This window comes from Buceros rhinoceros, unplaced genomic scaffold (assembly GCF_000710305.1).
Source record: "Buceros rhinoceros silvestris isolate BGI_N320 unplaced genomic scaffold, ASM71030v1 scaffold5227, whole genome shotgun sequence".
Lineage (NCBI taxonomy): Eukaryota > Metazoa > Chordata > Aves > Bucerotiformes > Bucerotidae > Buceros > Buceros rhinoceros.
The window spans coordinates 2,690-22,375 of NW_010422671.1; the positions used below are offsets into that span (position 1 = coordinate 2,690).

At 43.2% G+C, this 19,686-nt stretch overlaps 1 protein-coding gene across 1 annotated transcript in view; it reads left to right on the top strand.

Moving 5' to 3' along the window:
• Window positions 1-19,686, top strand: part of KIAA1211L (KIAA1211-like ortholog) — a gene marked incomplete at its 5' end in the record, with an annotated part of 25,482 nt that overhangs the window by 2,214 nt on the left and 3,582 nt on the right. Inside the window, 5 exons of the mRNA XM_010140115.1 lie at window positions 1,156-1,291; window positions 1,652-1,816; window positions 2,450-2,518; window positions 5,703-5,930; window positions 8,004-9,603. Coding sequence (XP_010138417.1) covers window positions 1,156-1,291; window positions 1,652-1,816; window positions 2,450-2,518; window positions 5,703-5,930; window positions 8,004-9,603 — 2,198 coding nt within the window. The remainder of the gene's footprint in view (window positions 1-1,155; window positions 1,292-1,651; window positions 1,817-2,449; window positions 2,519-5,702; window positions 5,931-8,003; window positions 9,604-19,686) is intronic.

A 19,686-nucleotide genomic window follows, 5' to 3' on the forward strand; every position in this document is an offset into this window, starting at 1 on the left:
CAGATCAACTTTTTCCTGCTATTGTTTTATCAAACATAATTATAGCAGCCATTGCCAGGAAAATGTTGCTTTCTGCCATGTTTGTTTATGTTCCTGAATGTTTCTATGGCAGTATCTAAGATCCAAAAATACACAGTTGGTTGTTTTTTTTTTTTCTCTAGAATGTCTGCTCACTTACCTTGATAGTACATGAACTCAGACAGTTCTGTATTCTGTACTCTTGTCTGCCATTTCATAGCTGTCTGTTTAGAAGAAGGGAATCCTAGAAGAAATGCCATGTGCACACATCTCTGGTCCCTGCTCAGTTAGGCTATGAACTAAGGTGAGGAAAAAGAGACCTCCTAGCAGCTAGCTGTCTGTCCGTGGGTGTCCTGTACCATTCCCATGACGAAACAAGATGTTCATACCCCGACATGTAACATTTGCAAAAGAAGTTACATACTGCATCCGTCTAAAGTAGGAAACAGAATAGACGGAAGCTGCCCATAAAGCGTATGCCTCTCACTAACCCATGAAGAATGTCCATGAAAAAGTGTCACCCAAGCTCTTAAGAGGAAATCCCATGGATCTTGATATAGAGCACAGGAGCATCTTGTGAGGATTGTGCAAATGATTCTATGTGAGAACTATATTACCTTAAATATTTTTGTAAATTACATGTATGGTAGAGATACATCGAATGCTCTACTACACATCTCAGGAAGAGATACTTCCTATGGTAATGGTCAGGCATTTGCAAGACACGTTCTTACATTAGCAAGAAATTAGTCCATCTCAGGTACAGGCTCATTTACGTGAACTCTCTTAGTTTTGCACCTGGGCTTGCCTGCAGCACTGTCACGCCATCCAGCTGCTGGCTTCCAGCCATGGGACAGTAGCTTTTCCACAAGATGTAATTCAGTTGTTGGGGTTAAACTGTCTTTAACCTTGATTCAGTTTGGTAACGTGACAGGTAACAGCATTTGCAAATTTCTGTCTGGTTTTTAAAGGTGTAACTTAGATTAGCCTGAATGACTGTTGTATTTATGGAGAAGTCTAGAATCTCCTGTGTGATGTCTTATCTCCCACTCCATGTTCAACAGGCCACCGCAGTTAAGAGTAAGAGGACTGGCAAAAAAGTCTGCATGTTTTCACTCGTTCATTTTATTATTCTAGGACACATAAAGGCATTATGGGAAGCAGAGCTTTGTCACATGATAGCATTTTCATCCCAGAGACCGGGCAAGAGCCTGCAAGGCCAGTAAGAGTGTTTTCTCAAGAAAACATTTCTGATCGGATTAGGGCTTTACAGGTAATTTACGCAACATAATTTTTTTCAAATGCAAGAGGTGGAATGTCTTTCCAGACTTGGTATTTTGGAATAATATTTGTGGTTGAACATTCGATTAGTTAGTAACATCTGTCTGCAGCTTATAGGAAATGTTGCACTTGGTAATTAGACAGTGGACCATGTCTTGGTTCTTCTTAAATGATAGTAGCAAAATGTGGAGTTGTTTGGCTCCCTAAGAACAGGTCTGAAGTGAGATGTCCTGTGCTCTCAATCATTCAGTTGTGAAGTGAAAATAAAGGTAACTCACTGACCTGAGCTAGAAATGTACGTAGGAATCCTCCATCACTATCACATGCTAATGTATTTTATGCCACGCTGAAGCTGAAACTCCAGCCTACCATGAAATTGGGACCTCCGCCTCCATTTGGACTTCACGCAAAGCGAACAGAGGATGCTGGGACCAGTTCTGAAGATGATGGATTACCCAGGAGCCCTCCAGAAATGTCTTTGCTCCATGGAAACCTAAATTCTGGCACCACCACAAGAGTGAGTAGTTCTAATGTTGACAAAAATCAGTGTTTAATGACTTGTTTTACCTATGTGCGGAAGGAAGGCAGAATAAATTATTTGGTTTGCTATATGTATCACTACTTTATCTCTGAGCATTTCAGAAATATGTTTCTCAAAATGGGAAAATGCTATCTCTCTGGGTAAACAGCTACTTAGAATCCCTGTTCCTGTTAAAATATAAATATCACCCCAGAAAATGCAGAACTGGGAAGGAGTTTTTGTGCATGCATGGTGATGCTGGGGTTTTTTAAGGACTGCAGAGAGCTGCCAGGCATAAAAAAAAGGATGAAAAATCTGTATTCCCCCTTGAATGTGCTGATAAGAGAGTTGTTTTCTTCAATGTTTTTCTAGGCTGTCATCAGAAAAAGAAACATAAAATAATTTGAAACTGTTTTTTCTTTTTAAATTATAGTTTTGTTATACATTTTTTCATTCTTTATCTGCACGTCTTCACACTTTATGTTTGCATGTCCTTGCTAATCCTTAAGACTATAGAGAAAAATGACTTACATTGTCATTATCTGTATGCACTTTGTGTAGATGGTTTCTGCGAGTATATCCACCTCGTTTGTCATCTTTTACTGATCTCTTCTTCATTCCATCCCGCAGTTCTCTGACTCTCACAAGCATCTTAGCTCTTTGAGTTTAGCTGGAACAGGCAGTGAAGAAGAAGAACAGGTAACTTCTGCCATATGTATTAAGGGCCAAGCAATTTTGCACAGTAGTCTTTTAAAGAAATTTAAGACGTAAACATTACTGTGTTGCCATCTGGTGCAAAAACCCTCACCTTGTATGTGTGTTATTGCATACTGTCTGTTTCCTGTGTTTTTAAAATGCCTGTCCATCTAACATAAAAGTTACTATTATTTATCAACATAATTCTGACACCAAGTAATCTCCTGTTCATAATAATTAACCCCTCTAGAACAGGTCATACCCTTTAGCAAACGTCACAGACGTGATTTAATCTCCAAACAAGACCAACCAGATTTAGACACTGAAACAGTATCGCATTTTTTAAAGATGGGAAATGGCAGTGAGGGCTGCTCGGGTTACAGGCATAGGATAAGGGAGGAAGCTCATTGAGGAGCCATGAATAAAATCTAGATCCTCTGAAATCTGCCCTTGCTTTAAGCACAAGGTTACCTCGTACTGATATAGAAGGTGTTTGCCTGATGATGGTGGCTGACGTTGCTGCTTAGGAGTCTGAGGTTTAGCCTTCAGTCGGATTCTGGCTGTGAATTTTGCTGAAGCGATGTTTTCAGGACTTGAGTACAGGCAAATAGATGGCTTTCTTCAATCAGCAGCCAGCCGTTCTGGCTGATTAAGGGGCGGTTTTAAAAGATTCTGAAGAGTTCCTTTTAGTTGTCCGCAGCTGGAGTCATGGTGGAAACAACACAGGGGGTAAAGGGAAAAGTGTTTCCTAGAAATAGGAGGAGGGGTAGAGTGAAATTGCAGGAAGGAAGTGGAGAAGTTAGTCCTGAGCTGACTATTCCCTGATAATTACACAAAATGTATTTCAAGGCCAGCTGCAGCAGGGCTTAGCAAAGATTTCTGGCCACACTTGCTAGATTCTGCATGAAGCTTATATGCTTCATGCTTATATGCAGTGAAATTTTAATATTTTTAAAGAAAAACAACAGAGCATGTGAAGAAGGTATTTCCTGAAAACTGGTATAGGCTTGCTGTAAATGTGTGCCGTCCAGATGTATGTTTGTGAAAGGAGGATTTATGTCTCCCTGTTGTTCCATTAACATCACTCTGTGACTCACTCGCTGACTCCTGAGACATGGTGGTGACTATGCGTTTCCTCAGCTTTGTCCACATGGCCCATGACTTAGCTTAGAGCTCTCTGCATCTCAGTCCACTTTCAGAGCACAGCCAGAAAGCAGTTCCATCCGAAGGCTTTCTTCCCTAATCACAGGGTCTACTACCTGGCATTTCAGAGAGATTAGCCCTGTTTCTTGAAGTCAGAGGAGGCAAGCTTCCAGAACTGAGGAGTTTTGCACAGCGAACCCTGAGATTTTGGGCAGCAGTGACACCTTGCTGTGTCTCGGAAGCTTTCCTGGATTGGAGAAGGGAGAAAGAGATCATGACTGTCCCATCCAGGTTTTGGGGATGGGGTTCCCTCATGGCCCCTCACCTTGTGACACTCAGCATGACCAGCTGAAGGACAACTGAGCGATCTGCACATAAGATTTGGAGAAGGGGGTCTGCCAGCCACCCACTCCTCCTGCAGGCTTCACCAGAGCCAGACTTCGTGGGACAGACAACTTCTGCAGCCGGCTCAGAGCTGGCATTCACTCAGGCTGCTGAAATTTAACTAACAAACCAGATTCTTGATTTTCCAGCATAATGGCCAACACTGAGCTCTGCCAACAAGAAGACATGCAAAGATCTCGAGGAAAAGCAGAAGCCAGAAGAAAGGCAGGCAAATAATGATGTGCCTTGAAAGAGAACATGTGCTGCGTCTTTATCGTGGAGCTGAAATGTCAACGTATTCACTGTTAGGTACTAATGTATAATGCAGCCACGTATCATTTGTTGTACATTACTCATGTTTGAGTACTAGAGTACAGATACTGTAGAGCGAAAATTAATGAGAGGATCCATTATTTAGCATGGCCGAGCTACTTGATTGGAAGCTGTGGATCCAGCCTCTGTTAAAATCAATGGGATTTTTCCCCTGACCACTGAGGAAGCTGTAGCAGGCCCTCGCTACACTACAGAGTATCTTTTGGCGGCAGTGCATAAGGCAGAATTCTACTTGAGGAAAACACTGATGCTGTCCTCCCCTCCTAAATATCCTATTCTCCCCTTCTCCCACCCACCTTTCTGCATTGAAATATTACTTCCAGAGAAAGAAAAGAAGAAAGAAGAAGAAGAAAGCCTGCAGAACAAAGCCTGACAAAGAAAGCGAGCTCCTCTAATAAGATAAACTGGAATTTCAAGCCTACAAAGGGAGTGTTGTCACGAGTTGTCAGAGGTCATGTTAATGCCATGACAAGTAGTTTGGAAATACTGTTTTGCTTATTTGCAAAAATTGAATCCAAGAGAAAGGAGGAACCCTTTTCGAGTAATTTTTCATAGATTTTTTTCATTCCTCTTTTTGCATCAGCTCTGGGACCAGGGTAGTTTTTGGTGAAGCTTGCACAGGGAAGCTGGATTCCAGCTTCGTGAAAGTCTTGCACCCCTTGGAGCATTCAGGAGTTGTTTCTGGATGGGTTATTGGCCTCTAGTAGGATTAGTCCATTATTTTCCTCTCCAGAATAGTCTATAAATTTCAGGTAAACTCCCTAGTTATTTTGCAGATAGAAGTATAAGAGGAGAAGATGCAACCCAGCTTAAGTGTCTACGCCACTGATGGTTGGTTCTTTTGTCTTGAGGAGGGTATTGTAGAGTTGGAAGGCACCTGATGATGTGTAAGAAGCTAGAGATGCTTCAGCCCATCATAATTGTGGGCAGGAACCTAGACACAGATGCTGGAGGAAAGACCCAGAAAGGAAACAGTCCCTGTAGGTTCTGTAACTGAGTACTCTTCATAAATCTGTCTTCTAAATGTGCTGGCCCTGTATTTGTGTGCTTTAGATCTTCTAGTTAAATGTGACTTGCTCCTTACTTCTGGACAGTATAGCGTGATATTCAAGCAGCTGAAAACGCAGAATTGCTAACACCTGTACTCCATGTGTAACATTAAGAAATGCAGCATACTTTAAAGAGATGTAAAAAAGAAAAACGCCAATAAACATTTGTAGAATTTGTAGAATTGTTATTTATTTGTAGAATAAATATTATTTGTAGAGTTGTTATTTTCCTGTCTGTTTTTGTTTGATTCTCTGTTGGGGGATATTTTTTTTTTCAGATTACCTTGAGTCCTTCTAGATTTCGCTCTACAGATGGTCAGCTGTTCTCTAGGCATGGAAATACTAAAACTGAAGCTCCCCAGATATCTGACAGTACCACCTCACCTGTAGCCGATTTTGACACTCCACCTGAGCTTTCCTCTTGCTTGGATAGTTCTGCTGCTAAACACAAGCTTTTAATAAAACCCCGGAACCAGAGATCCAGTAAAATGAGACGATTTTCTCAGGTACTTAACGAAAATAAACAGTGTCACCTTTGATAAAACACCAGGAAGTTCTTACTGGACTTTGTATTTCAAACTGGGATATGATAAGTCAGATTGCAGCATGGATATTTCATTGCGTTTTCATAGCCGTTATTCGATGAGGCTGTGTATCTGGAGAAGACACTAGGAACAGACTAAATATTGTGAGATTACTTTTTAACTCTTGATGCAGCAGTTTATGTAACAATTTCTTCTTAAATTTACCACGCAGTACAATTTAGTTTCTTCTTTGCAGTGCAGAAGCTGGGGCTGACTGCTTCATTTCTTACTGAAAAAATTTTTCTTGCAAAGTGTTATGATCATCTTCTTTTCCTGAGTCTTTGAGAAAGTATTGATGGAGGAGCTGTTTTAACTTATGAAATATAATTGGGCTTATATTTTCAAAAAGTACTGAAAGAATAAGTTTTGATCTAATAATTGGAGCCAGTTATGAATTCAGCCCTCTCCCTGCCCCAAAACTTGTAATCCCTTTATGCGCACTACGGAGACTTAAAATAAGTCTCCACAAGGGGAAAAAAAAAAGAAACTATTAAAAATGTATACTATTAAAAAACCACTTTATAAACCATCCTTTTAAAAGATCATTTGTCTTATTCTTTATTATGTCTTACGAAGGGCATAGCTTAATTTTTCTTTTTCTTTTCTCTTTAGAACTAAAACTTGCAGCTTTTACTATAGTATTTGCACTTTATTGTTGGTTGTTTCTTTCAATGTTTTGAATATATTAAAAACATTAAATTGGCTTGCTTAACGCCAGGAATATTCCCTCCATCTCTAAATATTACTTAGCTGATATTCTGTATTTTCCAAAATCTGTGAGCGATCGTTGGGTTCAGTAGAGTATCCCTGTGTGCAACACAGTAACATAGTTATTTAGAAAAGCATGTAAAGCAGTAAGTCACTGATTAAAACTCCTCTTCCATTCTGGCATTGTTGCCGAAATACAGTTGATTTGTCCAGTCTGCCTCTAAACCACCAGATGTCTGAACCCTCCTGGTTTTCCGTGGAGAGTGTTCACATCTTTCAGTAACACAATTTTTAATGTTTTCCTGCCTGACTCTGCCTGTGCTCCTTGCTTCTGGCTAACGGCTATCTTCTGCTTTTATGTTTCTGCATGCATGGATTGTGAATGCGGGTGGCATTGCAGCTCCGTCTGTGCAATTGCAGTTGCAAAACAAGAAGTTAGAGGAACTTTAGAAGTATCTTCAGAGTGCAAGTTTTGTGTTCTTAGAATTAGGGTCGGCATCCAAAATATGTATTTACCCCACAAACCACAGTGAATCAGTGAGCTAATACAGGTACCGTATGAAAAGGCATATTCAGCAACTTGATAATGTGCTTTCAAATAATCCTGTCTATTTTAGCCAGTTCTTACCTGAAGCTTAATCACAAGACCGCACAGATAACTATTTATGCCTTTATAAACTTTTATTAAATAGTCCAACTCTTGAAAGAAAAAGAAGACTTCTACACAAAGGAGGCAAGGCTGTATGGCAGTGGCCTTAGACAGAAGACTGCCATATGGGGGTGGATACTCAGCATGCAGAGAGTGTCATAACCGGATGGACTTGTTAGGTTTTTGCTCTTCCTTCTATGTACACTTCTCTTTTCAGAGTCGTGCAAGAATGGGTTGTTTTATTTTTGATGCTAGTATGCAGTAGCAAAATAGAAAGGGACAGATTTTTCTTTTTCAAGTGCTGCATTCTGCCCAAAAGCAACACAACATACCCAGTATGCTCTGGGGAATCGAGTGCCAAGGCCAGTCCAGTGGCCATTGTTTTGATGAACTTCCCATCTGCAAAGGCGTGAAAGCGCTAGCTGTGCAGAAGTGTCACTGGTTGCTTTTATATTGGTTAAATACATTATTCCAGGATCTGCTTAGATAAAAACGCATCCAGTATGTAGGTTAAGAAGCCAGTGAGCTCAGCAAGTATTGCCTTCCTTTCTAAGGTCTGGGTTGAATATGCAGTGATGAATAAGAAAAAAAGTAAATCAGTATATGGTGATGGAGCTTTCTGAATTTCTTTCTTACAGAGGACCCGGTCTGAATCTCTGACTGATTTGAGCTGTACCCCAGAAGAAGAAGAGGATGATGAAAAGGAGATGCAGACAGACTTGCCAGATGCTGTATTCAAACCCAGCAATCAAGAACTGCCATGCGGCACAGCTGCAGCACAGGATGTGGCTTCCTGGACACAGCCCAGAATGCCTGAGGACCTTCCCCCTGCTTTGAGACCAGCGAGGCCTCGGCCTGCTTCTGAGCCTGCTGTTGTACAGGAAGTCCCACTACTGGAGATTGAACCGGAGGGCTGCCAGCCAGCACTGGAAACGACGTGTGTGAAGTCTGAGTCGTCGTTGCTGTTAGAAGTCAAAGACTTCACAACTTCTTCCTACTCCAGTCCAGACAGAGAAGTACAAAAGCAAGAAAATTCCTCAGAAACACCATTTCTGATGTCTAGGGATGCGAGCGATGCGTCAATCAATATTTTAAATAAAGAAAATAAGGAGCTTCCTACTGTGTTTTCAGCAAATAAAATACCATCTGAAGAAGGTATTTTGATTAGTAAGAGTAATATTGTTTGCTTGGAAGGGTCAAAAGAAAACAGACAGCAGGATGATCAGATACCTGTGGAAATGCCCTGTGATAAAGACGCAAAGAAAGGGGTTGCTCTATTATCAGAGTCTGTCAAGCAATTTTCCATAGGTTCTTTCAAGCCCACAGACTTGTGCGGTGTATCACATCCTGCATCCTCAGTGCAGATGGGATCATATGCTTCCTGCTCTCTAGAGAAAACAAAGACTGCTTCTGGTAAAGAGAACAGTCAGTCACTGGTCCGCAAGGAGGAACTTTTGGGGAAGAAAGCTGAAAAAGCAGCCAGTGATCTCAATGTCTTGAGAAAGTTTTCTGTCTCCTCTGCACGGGAGAGACCGAGGACCAGAAGTCTACACTTCCCGGAAAGATCAGAGTTGGAAAGCTCATTAAATACTGGATTCTTCCCGTCCAAAGCAAAGGTCTCCTTGAGAAATGAGTTGTGGAAGAAAGACTTGCAGAAGGGATCAGATCTGGAGGAGGAAAAAAGTAGCAACAAAAAGCAGGTTTTGTTGCCAGAGACCAACTCTGAGAACACAGGCCAACCTACAGAATTTTTGGCTGGCTTCATTTCACCGGCTGTCGATGCAGTGCCGATGCCAAGCGATTCTTCGGTGGTATCTCAGAACCAGCCAAGCTGTGAAAATAAAAGTCCTTTTCAAGTGAAACTTAGATCCACCTCACTGTCCTTGAAATACAGAGACAACTCGTCACCAGAATCAAAAGGAATTAAAAGATACAGTGCAGAGTTTAATTTAGAAAATGAGGGATTGGCTTCCTTTCTAAAAGGTGATAAGGCACAGGTCAAAAAAACAGCCGATACAAATACTAGTGATTCTTTAAATGAAAAGATCAAACCCAAAGCAAAGTCCTCTGAACAGCTTAGTAGCAAACCTCCGTTGCCTAAAAAGCCAGTCTTGCAAAACATAACTGTTGCAAATACTACTGCAAACAAGGAGAAGCAGGACAAAGCTGTTCATTCTCCTGAATCCAGAAATGAAGATAGCGAGTTGGAGAAAAAGTCAAATCCTTCTAAAGTACCTGGTAAGACTCCTGATACTTCATAAAGTTACATGAACTTATGAGGAACTACCTTACCTGTGAGAGAGCATGAGGCAGCCCTGTCGTGTCAGTCACAACACTAGTGAGAGCGAGCCGATGGCTCTGCCTTCAGTGATGTTGCTCCCTGATTCTCCCTTGCTGAAAATATTATCAGAAGGACAGCAGGGAAGAAGCAGCAGACAGCCTAAAATATTTTTGCCTGTGATTTTTTGTAGTTTGGGGCATTGTTCAAAGGATGTTCAAAGTGACACTCAAGAAATAAAGTGCATTAGCAAGTATTGTGAAACAGAAATATCAAGCCACTGAGAGTTCCCAGCTAGAGCTGCTGTATGGCAATTCAAAACCCAGGAGCACGTATTAAGTGCAGTGCCCTGTGTGGGATTAGCGACTCAGACTTCTAGCCCTTCTTTTTCACCGTAGCATTGAAGCAGAAATACTAGTGACTGCCTGGTATGCTCAACACACCACTTATTTATTGTATCCTGTGAGCTTTACTTAATAATTTATCCATCTTTAACATTACTCATTTTCTGTTTAAAAACAAAAATTAACTATCCGGCAGCTTCTTGGAGTTTAAAGCCAGGAGAGACCATAAGATCATATCTACTGCAGATTTTTAAATTTCATCCTGTTGTCTGTGTTATATAATGGAGTTAGAGTTAAAAAAAAAAAAATCAGTCCTCTGGAGACTAAATGTGTGCTATAGGCAGAGAACAGAAAAGACTGGAATATTGGTATTGCTGTCTGAGGTCTTTGCAATGACAGTAAACAAGTAAGGTGAAGTACACTCAAGCAATTCTAGGAGGAGACCTCTGCTCTTCAGAGAATAGCTGAAAGGAGAAAAATCTTTAGGTCTTCTGATATGCAGGTGAAACTTCTTCCCTGGCCTGAATCTGTCTGATCACGAGTTTGATGTTAAGAATGTAAGGAGGAGATGCTGGCCAAGCAACTGTAAAGGTTTCTTTATGCCATTGCAGAGCTCCTCTCCATGGTTGCTCATCTCCAGTTGGGGTCAGTCTCTGAGCTTCAGAGTGGGGGAACACCAAGTCAAAAGAACACCTAAGGACACAGCAGTCCACTTGTTCTCTAGGGTGACAAAAGCCTCTTCCTGGCCCCAGAGGCAACCTGCTCACACCCTGAGAGACAGCAGATTCCAGCTGTCACCTGCTGCAGCATCACAGATACTTGTGCAGGGCTTTGGCCGTGTTGACAGTTTTCTGCCCTTCCAGCACCGTAAAGGAAGGGATTCATTGCCTGCACAGCTGAACTAGGCTCCCACAGCCGTCCAGCCAGAGCCTCCCCACACCCTGTGGGCAAGACGCTCTCCTTTGTATAATCCGAGCACTCCCTTTAAAGGCATTTTCCCCTCTGCCCAGCCCTGAGGAGTAGATACTATTTGTGGTGACAACGAAATCTCTGATCGATTGAGGTTTTGGGGAGGGTTATACTGGGAACAAATGAGGGGGAGACCTAGCATGGCAGGGTTGGTCTGGCAGAGGATAGAAGCAAGCAGCAGCAGTACCGGTGCTCCTGCACACAGCTTTTTTTCATTTCCCTCTTGCTGAGTCCTAGGGTCCCTGCAGCAGTGACCCCAGAAGCGATGCCCCCCCACGAGGCATAGGAGAGCCACGGGATGCAATGAGAGCTTAGCGGGGCAATACCCCTCCCCAAACTCACTTTAAGCTCTTTGAAACGTTTGCCTCAGCCCGGTGAGCTGGGAGCATGTCATTACAGCCACGAGCAGGAGAAATCTGACAAGCACGATCAGCTTGGCTCTTCGTGGATCACATGTCTAGTCCTTGAATTCATCAGCCCTTTCAAAGGGCTGTGGTCACCATTGGGAGGCACTTCATGCTGCTGGGAAGTTTCTTCCCTCTGCATGTTAAGCAACCCCTGCGCTGAACAAGAAGACAAGCTGTGAAATAGTGATGTAAGGGGGTGCAGTTCTCTTTTTGTGTACGCTCATCTCAAAAAAAGTCAGTTTTCTGTATTATGGGGTAAGAAGGAGCAATTTGGTTCATTCAGTTCAATTTTTAGCCTTTCAGCATTCCTGGAACCAAAGGCAATGGGAGGTCTGGCGGGATGCTGGCTTATTGCCCCAGGCAAAAGCAGCACTGCTCTCCAGAGTTTTCTGGGGAATGAGTGGGGAATTGTTGGACTGCAAGGTGGCGCTTTAATGGCTGAAATTAGTCACCCCAGGAGGAGTAATTTTTAAGTTTCTGGAGATAAAGGCACAAGTCTTTGCAAAATTAAGAGGTTAAGCTGTGTTGTTTGGGGTTTATACTCTTTGCAGCAAATCCTGTAAAGGGCAGAAACAATTAACATATACTGACAGGTTATTACAAGAGCAAAACCATATACAATATCTGTGTGAATGTGCAGATTAAGATATTAAAAAAATGGTGTAGTGGGGACACATGCTGTAACAGAGTAAAGGAGCTCAGGAAGGGATGGTGAATGTAATGGTGAATGAAATTGTTGTGTATTGTCTGCCAAATACAGGCTGTGAAATGACAAGAAAACTGTTTCTCTCTACATAAAAAAGACATCGCTTTAATGCTGTCCTGGCGACAGCTGAAAAGAACTCTGTCTTCCTTTTTTTCCAGAAGAAGTTGCTTTTTCAGTTGTGTCAGGCTGTTTTGCAATATGGCTGTTTTCCAGCAGTGAAATAGACTTTGATGCAAACATAGCAGTTTCTGGTGTAAAAAAGACTCTCCTGGCATCAGTGGTATAGATCCAACCAAAAGTCAAATACCTTGCAGAGCAGTTTAGAGAAGAAAGAAATGTCAGAAACACTTAGCTAAATCTTTTAGAAAAGCCTCATCTGAAATTAAGGAACTGGGTGTGTATGCTGACACAAATGCACATAGTGCTTTAATAAACAAAGGGGAATATGTAGGCCAGAATATACTAAATGCCATATGCGTTTGTAAAGCCCTTCTTAAATAACTGGTGTTTTGTAAATGAGCGAAGATACAACAGTGTGGAATTAAATAACGCATGCATAAGCAGTGTTCTAAAACAATGATGCTGTTGAATACAGGGGCTGTTATCTCTCTCTGTAAAGTTGTTTGGATTTCTTCTGAGTATGTTTGTGTTTAAAATACTCAGGAAATCCACAAGTTAGCTTTGCTTGCTGTTAGGGGTATGACTTTCCAAAGGCTCTAATGTTCTGCCTCTGACCCTCCGCCTGCACAGAGCTACGTAAAGAACAACCACTCTTTGCAGTCCTTGCAGGCATAAGATGTTCAGTTTCAGCTATGAGGTGTAAACGTTATTAAGAGCCTCTGCTATGTTTTGTGTGTACAAAGGCTTGTAGGTTTAAAGAAAACAAGCGCAATGTCTGAGGCCACCTCTAAAGAAAAAACCCAATCCTTAAATCTTAGGGTACTGTTTAAATCTGTCTTCACTGTGGTTACCCGTATAGGCTGCACACACACCCCCAGATACACTTGAATACACTGAGTGTATCTGTCTGTCAACAGACAGAAATAGGTTTGTATTTCTTTCACTTTCTCTGTGTGTGTGTTTATAAATGAATGTACAATAACAAGTCAGTCACAGATGTCCTTTGGTACATAAAGTTTAATGTTTTACCTTCATCATGTTTTTCACACAGGCAGTCTGATACTCATTAAAGAATAATATACAACTATCAATGAGAAATGTACACAATCATTTCCACAATATTTAGGCAGAAGTTTAATCTGTAAGATCAGAGCTTTAGTGTGAGGAGAAAAGAAAAAAAAAGCTGCTCTAGTAAGATACTGAAGGAGACAGGTATCTGCATTTAATGGGGTTGCAGCAGGGGAATTTCCTCACTTAGGGCCACTGAGGCAGCCAGCCCTGCTTCTGTCAGACCCAGCGGAGAAGAGCTCGGGTGGTTCGGATCTGCAAGAGGGAATTGAGAAGCTGGCTGTGGCTCACTTGGCTTTAGGGCTGATCCTCGGTGGTCGCTCTGGAAGCTGCAGAAGTGACAAAAGCAGACAGAGTAGCTGATCTTGTGACTGTGTGTTTGGTGGCTGTGGGAAAGACATGAAGAGAGAGCTTCAGCACCCTCTGCTTCCAAGCGGCAGCAGAAGACCTTGTCAGCCCACATTAAATGCTAGTTTTAATACACAGTGACATTATGCACAAAGCGGCTTGACAGCTTGACAAGTTCTGACCTGGTATCTTCCCATTGTTGGTGACTTATCCCGAGAGGAAGAAGGGGCTCACTTGTCTTTCAAAGAGCCTGAGGACAAGCTAGTTTAAAGGAATCCTGGGTAAGATGCAATCACAAGGTCAAAACTGTGAGTGAACAAGAGACAAATCGCTGCCAGCAATATCCTTTAATAGCTTATGAAGTCATTAAGTAACGAGTTGAATAGTGTATTGTTTAAAATAACATGTAGATATAAGAACTGAAGAATGTGATTCAGACTTTAGTTTTATTCAGAAAAGATCCCGAATGTAACGTGGAAGCAAGAGGCTCAGCTCTGCTTTGCTGGAGAAGCAGCAAAACACAGGGTGTTTGTGGCGGCTGTAGCCTGTTGAACTCCTGCAGCTTCCAAGGAAGATGCCGCTGCTTGCATTTCGTGCTATGCTGTCTCCCTAAAAGTGCCGTTTACCTGTTGGGACTTGTTGTGCTAGCTGCTGTGTGTGTGTGTGATGTCCAGCAGAAGCAGGAATTAGATTGTGGTTTTGAGTACTTTTGGTTCCACTTTGTCTATCCGTGTCCTTAAATGCTATGCTTTGCTGTGTGCTGAACCATAGAAGTGCATGGACTATCTCATGACCAGATGAGGTAAGAAAGGCAGAGCTTGTTCAGGGTCATCACAGTCAGTGAACCAAGGAAGATGTGCAAACAGCACTTCTCCTCAGTAGCCTCCTGAGAAAGCCTTTGGCCTCTTGGTGCCCCTCAGGGTACCCAGAGCTTCATAGGAGAGTCTCAGATTGCCTTAAACTGCTGACCCACTTCACTGTATTATCTCCTGGATTACTTCACCACCTTTCATCCTTCTGGCTGGAACAACAATGCATGTATACTGCCAAGGAATCTTCTCTAGTTGGAGGTGGGAGGATGTAAAGCACCTCTGGGCAATGGGAAAGATAAGAAATAGTGAATATGCCTCTTCTACGCCTTACAGTAATTCTTGCTGACAGATGAGGTAGCAGATCCAGCATGGGTTGCATCTGATGGGGTTTTTTTGCTGAAGAGAAGGCATTTCCCCTGCCTTGCCTGCCTGGCTTTCTGTAGCAAAGACTCTCGCAGGAACAAGGGTAGGACATAACTGCTTAAAGAAACAAGAAAGCCCCTCCCAGAAGCAGATCAGCTCTTGATCCTGTGTAGGTGATACTACTCTGCTGTCCTAAGTCAAGCTTGTACAGATACATATAAAGCCTTTAGGATCATGATAAAGAGCTTTAGTTCCCTAGTATCATAGGGGCATTCTGATACCATCTATTATGGGAGGATACTTGGCTCTAATTTGGCTGCCTTCTAATTGGCGGGATAGGATGTGTGGTGTCTTGTCAGGGAGAATTATCTGAAGACCAAAAGTGCTTGATGCCTTCATTAGTGTATCTGCCTTAGGAAAAATGTTGTTACGGTAGCTGCCTCCAGACATACCAGTGTGGGACTGGGAACCCTGTCGTGCTAGGCAATGCACATCAGAATAACAGAAAGATAAATCCTGAATCTATGAGGATGACAGAGGAACAGGAGCACAGGTAGCAATAAGACCTGTGCATGTTGTGCAGTAAATAGAGCTTGGGCATAGCTGACATGTTACCAATATTGATTTGGGAGGGGGGGGGCGGGGGCGGGGGAAGCAGAGGAGGAACAATGTGCAGTTCAGTTGGCGTTTACAGAGAGTTCCTGTGGTGTGACAGGGAAAATGCTGTGTGGGTGGGTGGGGGCGGGGACGGGGAAAGCAGAGTATGAACAATGTGCAGTTCAGTTGGCGTTTACAGAGAGTTCCTGTGGTGTGACAGGGAAAATGGGACAGAACACAAAGGGTGATTTTGAATCAGAGAGACTGAGGAGTACCTCACTAGCATCATCAAGGCAGAAGCCAAGTTCCAGTATCATGGGAAAGCCAGTGGGTGGATTGGAAAGGGCCTTCAGGGTAAAGATGTTGGTGTTTGTGAGCACTGAGATATTACAAACAGTGAAGACAAGTTACCTCAAAAAGTGGTGGAAAAGGGTGCGCTTGCTGGTGTGTCTGTAGCTCTACAGCCAGAGAAGCAGCCCAGTCTTCTCTGGGCTGAGAAAAGGCCTGTACACAGGGGAGAGGGGTATGTTTGATGGGATGGATCTACAGGTTGAGTCCAGCAGGGCACAGAGAGGCTTCAGTGGGGAAACATTTTCATAATAATGAGGATAACCATTGGATGGGTGTTCATTACACGATGCTAGGAAAATGAGGCGACTAATACGGGTAGGAGGTAACTAAAGTGAAGAGCTACTTTACGTACTGAGGAGGGATTCTGAGCTCTAAGAAACACTAAATATCACCATTGCCTTCAGTAGTGGCAGTCAGTCTGTGTATCACAGCAGTGCGTTGGGAACTGATGAAGCACGACACCTGGCTTTACGGGGCAGTGCACTAACTGGTCCTGCCCAAATTGCTCACAACCTGTAAAGCTGAAGATGGGTAAAGGGCATGGCTACAAGTGAAGGAGGGAATGTGATGGCAGAAGCATTAGCAGACATCAGTTCAACTTACAAAGCTCCTAATGAATTTTATCCTAAGATACTTAGAGAAGATGGGTTAGCAGTCCTTGAGCCACTGGTGGTTATCTTGGCAAACTATGGAAGGTAAGGGAAGGCTCCAGAAGGTGGCACATCTTGAAAAGGAACATGAGATGGAGAGACAGGGAGAAAGGGGTTTATATACCACTTAACTTAATATGGGATGCTGAAAGGAATAATTGAGCTATTTCTAAATGTCTACAAGAAAACATTGATAGACGTTCCAACGTGCCTTGGACAGGAGCCATCAAATCAGATGATAACTGGTATCCGAGAGCATTCCTATAAATATCATGATATTACTATAAATACAGTTTTGGTGAAGGTATTCATTGAGTTGATGCAAAGCTACTGAGTGTGCCAACTAATGATTAACTGTCTTATTAGATGGTGGCCATCTTAGGTCTGACACTCTTCAGTGTATTTCAGGATATGGGTTGCAAAGCTAAATGTGTGCTTATTACATTTATAAGTATTAACAAGCAGGAAAGCCTGTGGGCACTCTGGAGGACAAGAATGGAAATGAGGGTTATCTTGAGAAAGTAGAAACTTCGTTTTGAAAAGAATATTTTCATTAGGGACAAGTAGAAAGTACTGTTGCGTGTGCAAAAATAATCTGATGCACAGAGAGAAATGGGGAATGGAAGAGGGGAAGTAACACAGTCTGGAACTCACAAACTAAATACAAAACAGGAATAACGTAATTGTGCAAGAAACTCATCATACTGTGGACAGGAGACCATCCCAGGTGAAGCAGGGTAGTCCTTCCAGTTCACCTGATGCTTAGCACCATGTCACCTCACGTGCTACGTGCCAGTTTTGAGCACTGTATTGTGAAGAAGGTTTGGACCAAATGAGGACAATTCCTACAAAAGCAGGAGTGATCTAGATAACATGACCAATGAGAAAAATTAAGAAAAAAATACAGGGAAAACATGGTGTAAGCCTTCAAATGCATAAAAGGCTGCCACGAGAAGGCTATATGAGTAATCTGCTCATGTCCAAGATAAGGATTCAAATTAGAGCAAGGAAGACTGGACTTACCAAATAGTGAAAAAAATCAGGTAGAAAAAAACCAGCCAAGCAATAGGATAGGCTGTCTAGGGAGACTCTGAGGTCTGTCCCATCTTTGGAAGATGTTAAGAACAGGTTAGATACATATTTGTCAGGAAACACTTTATGTGAAATTGATGTTGTAACTGATCTTGCCTTGCAGCTAATGGATAGACTCCTGATACCTTGAGATTTCTCCCAGCCTTGTTCTTTATCATCCCGTAACATCAGACAAAATGAAGTGAGGGCAGCCAGTGAAGAGAAGGGAAGAAGATTATGGGAGAAAAGGCTGTTGGCATGGAAAGACGAGGCGTAGGTAGGATGCGGAGAACTGAAGCAGCTTGCCATGCAGGAGGGAGGGAAGCTCATTCAGCACCCAAGGGCCCTGCTTCATCTGTGATACATTTGCACAGCTGGACTTTCTGGCTTGTTTCTTTCAGAGGCTTCCCTGCAGGATCACATGAGGTGAATGTGAAGGGAAATGCAAGCATCAGCTGGCAAAACATCTTGCTCTGGCCTTAAAGCAAAACCTGTGCTTTCTCTTTTTGTGGTTTCTAGCTGACATAGGCTTTACAGTATTTTCTTGCTCAAATAACTACTCTGTCTCTAGTGAGGTACAACAGTGACTTGAGAAAATCCCTGAGCAAAGGAAGTTTTGTGGGCTTTCATAATGTTCATGAATTTGCAGACTCCAGCTCTTGGGAGAGCATTATCCCTTTCATCTCCTATGCCTTTATAAGGCACCTCAAACATGCCTTCAGAGACATTTGCCTGCTTTCCTGATTGCGGCCTTGTTCCTCTAAATTAGACCGTAGCCCTCCAAAAACTCATCTGACTGCTCCGCAGGGTCCTATGGCTGGGTGACCCAGCTCTATGCCAGCACAGCAGCTGAGCCCCAAGGGACTCCAGGGCAGTAATCCTTCCTGGCTGGGTCTGCCTCCTCCTGGGTCCCTGAACAGGGTGCTGACTAGATAACAAACTTTTCCTAAGGGCAGGACCATACATCATTTGAGAATGAGATGCTTAACTTCTGCTCTGAAAAAGCCTTCTCTAAATTTGGGTTCATTAGTGGCCAGAAGCATCTGGGAAATGTTTAATCATCTTTCCTTACGGTTCTAACAAGGCTGTAAGAGTGATAATACTGTTCTTGTTCCTCTTTAAATGATGCAGAGGCTCCACATTTATTGGAAAACTGAATTTTAAGTCTGGTGTGAGCCAATGAACAAGTGGAGAACCTGTGGGCTGGAGCCAAAAGGGAAGCCAAGGCTTTTCTCTTGATCCAGTTCTGCTCACTTTATAGACAGGATTTCCCTTCACAGAATATTTGAATAGAGGGCATTTCACTTCCCCATACCTCTGGATAACTGCTCCCTGGGTAGCAGTTGTGAGGACAGCGGGGTAGCACTTTTGACCCTTTACCCCTTTACTCTAGGAAGTGCTTTTTTTTTGTTTGTTTGTTTTGCTGAAATCTCAGTTCTGATTCATCATGTCTTGGCTTCGCGAACAAAGATCTGGGCAGGGCTTTTCCCACGCTCACTGCAGCGATGAGTGCACCCTTCGGGCCTGCGCGGTGGATTTTTTAGGTGAGGCACCAGCGTGCGCGGAACTGGCTCCACCCTTTACACCTGAGGTTCATCTGCCAGGGCCTGGCGAGCTTGGACGGTGACAGCGAAGTCCCTGGGTCATAGGTTTGGTTAGAGTATCCTTCTCTTAGATGATGGATGCGTCACAAGGCTAAACGAGCTCCATCTGCCCGGGTTTGGAGTCAGAGTTGTCCTTCTCCTAGGATGGCTGCCCAGAGGCTGGTGAGCCCATCCTGGCCATGGACACACTTTGTCTGACCCTTCAGCTGAGACCTGTCTGTCCTAGGAGACCCCACCGGAGGCACATGCCACCACCAGCACAGCTCTCAACCTCACAAGGGCACGCAAGCTCCTTCCCCACGGCAAGGGGGTGCCCGTGAAAGAGTCGCTGCTCTACCTCCGGACATCACAGACCCGGGCACGGGGCGGCCAGTGCCTGCCAAGAACGGGAGTCCTGGAGGTTTCAGTTCTGATTAGAGCATGATAAAAGTGACTGGCCCAGATGGAGAAGAACACAGTCAGTTGTCAGCAGGGATAAGACAAAGTAAACCTCATGAATTAACCCTGCGGCTTTAGCACTGTTTCTGAGTGATCAGTCTGCTGTGCTCAGTCACCCACAGCAGTGGGTACAAGGGGCTGCATGAGGAAGCTGCTCGTGAAGGGGGGGCAGGAAGGCAGGAACCAGACCAAGGC